At 31.4% G+C, this 2,212-nt stretch overlaps 1 protein-coding gene across 1 annotated transcript in view; it reads left to right on the top strand.

Annotated features, from left to right (window-relative positions):
- Positions 1 to 2,212, top strand: part of LOC119587136 (exocyst complex component 1-like) — a gene marked incomplete in the record, with an annotated part of 13,832 nt that overhangs the window by 1,028 nt on the left and 10,592 nt on the right. The window contains 5 exon segments of the mRNA XM_037935888.1: positions 792 to 972; positions 1,233 to 1,322; positions 1,496 to 1,591; positions 1,701 to 1,809; positions 1,955 to 2,121. Of these exon segments, the coding sequence (XP_037791816.1) occupies positions 811 to 972; positions 1,233 to 1,322; positions 1,496 to 1,591; positions 1,701 to 1,809; positions 1,955 to 2,121 (624 nt within the window).

Genomic DNA, 2,212 nt, shown 5'->3' with positions numbered 1-2,212 from the left:
TTCTTTATAACTAGGCATGGATTATGTGGAATGCAGAAACCAATTGTATACATTGTTAATGCTATGAAAAAGATGTTCCTCGGAGCTTTTGACAGAACAGATAGTTCCATTGGCATACTTTTAGGAAGTTTTGATAAGAAATTCTTATCCCAATGGATATGTAAGATGGAAATGGTGTTACAACTTAATATTGATTTGACAGTCTAGCCAAGTTCAAAATTTGAGTGCAAAAAATCTATTGTAAAGTATGCAAAGTCCTTTACTTCTCAAGTTTATATATGTATGCACCAAGAGCTGCCTGCCAAAATGTCATTTTCATGTATTTTTGTGTGTACCATTATTATTATGAATTGTGCAGATTTTTCTGTAGAAAAAATATTCAATGCGCTTAATACAGTTTCCATGCTGTTATTTTTGTTAAAAAAATTATGCACAATTACAATAAAAAATGTCAGGATATTGTGTAAGATGTTCAAGCTTTATAATTTGGGGCATGAAAACAATTCTTTCTAGAATTGATAGATTCTTATCGTTACTACTATAACTGCTATTTTTATTTTTAAAAATTATGATCATCACTTTTTTTTTCCCATTTAATTAGTTTTATAAGAGTGAAGACTATTTCTTAACACAGTTTCATAATTGGTAAATTTGGTAGACCTATGTAAATAAAATATTTATGTAAACTAAAATTATTTTCAAAATCTTACTTCAACAGAATAGCTTTTGAAGGCACCAACAACAAGAAATTTAAAAAATATATATTTATATAATGCTGCTTTCCTTTCCAGAAGATAAAACTTAAGAACAATGGCAGCCATTAGGCACAGTCTTCAGAGAGATGTATTTGAGCCAACAGAGGAAAGGCTTGTTGGTGTACTGTATGTGACAAAGCCTGGCAAGAAGAAAAAGACAAGTTTCCTTTGTGCCACAATTAATAAGGAGAAACCAATTTATGCAACAATACACCAGGTTAGTTATAATGATTACATATCAGTGCTGTATATTGTTATGAGGATGCAGTGTTTTTTATTTAGAGAAAATCACCATTTTGGACAGATGAAATGCTCACTTATATACACTTTACAGTTGACCCCCTTGTCTGTAGAAATTTTTTGGGGGATCATGCTTATGCATAAACATTTGATAAGATTATTTACAAGGAGAGGGTAGATATTTGTGATGAATTTTATCTAATTTAAAAAATAATCATGTGTATTATGCTCTCATAGGTTAAGAAAACAGATAAAGATGTGTACAAGAAAAAAAATTCTTGGCCTCTTCGAGAGTTGCAAGTGGTTGATGGAAAAGATGAAAACAAGGTATTTATTATTTTAAACCACCTTTATATTTTTGGTACATGAGAAGGCATATACATTTCCAAATATGTATGTATATAATGTTGTTCCTTTTAAATCTTGCTTTGTATAACACAGATATTATGGTGATTGTATTTCAAGTTTTAGCAATTTGTTAATAATGTCATATTTTTCAGGATACTGCAGATCTAGACCTGACATTTGACAGGGTGTATAAATGGGTAGCTAATAGTGCACCAGATAAACATGCATTCATCCAACTTTTATGGAAGGTATGTGGCTTATGGGTTTTTTCCTTTAACAATGTTTGTCTGCAGTCTGTTTAAGAGTATGCAGGAAATCTATATGGATGATCTAGAAATAGTGTTTTGTTTTTTCCAGTTGTGTTGCAGATATCTGCCTAAGCAGAAACCTCAGTTTATTAATATATCTGCTGAGTTGATAGAAGAAAATGTAAATATTGCAGAAAATGGAGATGTTACAACATCTGGTAAGATTCTATCTTGCTGGTTTTACTGAAAATCACATCTGCCTATTGAGACAAAAATATTTCTTTTCATCTTTTGACATGAATAATGGGAGGTATTTAGCCTAAAGGCATTTTTGAGTAATTACAATATCTACTTTTTTTCTAGCTCTTGATAATGTAGATGCAGTCCTCAACGATGATGGTGATTACCGAGCTCTGTCAGAGAAAGAACAGATGGATTTAGAAAGACTAATGGAGCAGTGTGATTCAGCAGTTAGCAATGCTGAAGCTTTTGCAGAACAGTTGTCAAGAGATCTCTCTGTTCTTGATGGGGTAAGGAATATGCATTGACTGATGCAGCATCTGAGTTGTATGAGAATAAAACATTTTAGATTTTTTCTTCTATTTTAAGTGGAAATTTTGT

Source organism: Penaeus monodon, chromosome 22 (genome assembly GCF_015228065.2).
Source record: "Penaeus monodon isolate SGIC_2016 chromosome 22, NSTDA_Pmon_1, whole genome shotgun sequence".
Classification (NCBI taxonomy): Eukaryota; Metazoa; Arthropoda; class Malacostraca; order Decapoda; family Penaeidae; genus Penaeus; species Penaeus monodon.
This window is presented reverse-complemented; position numbering and strand designations above follow the sequence as displayed.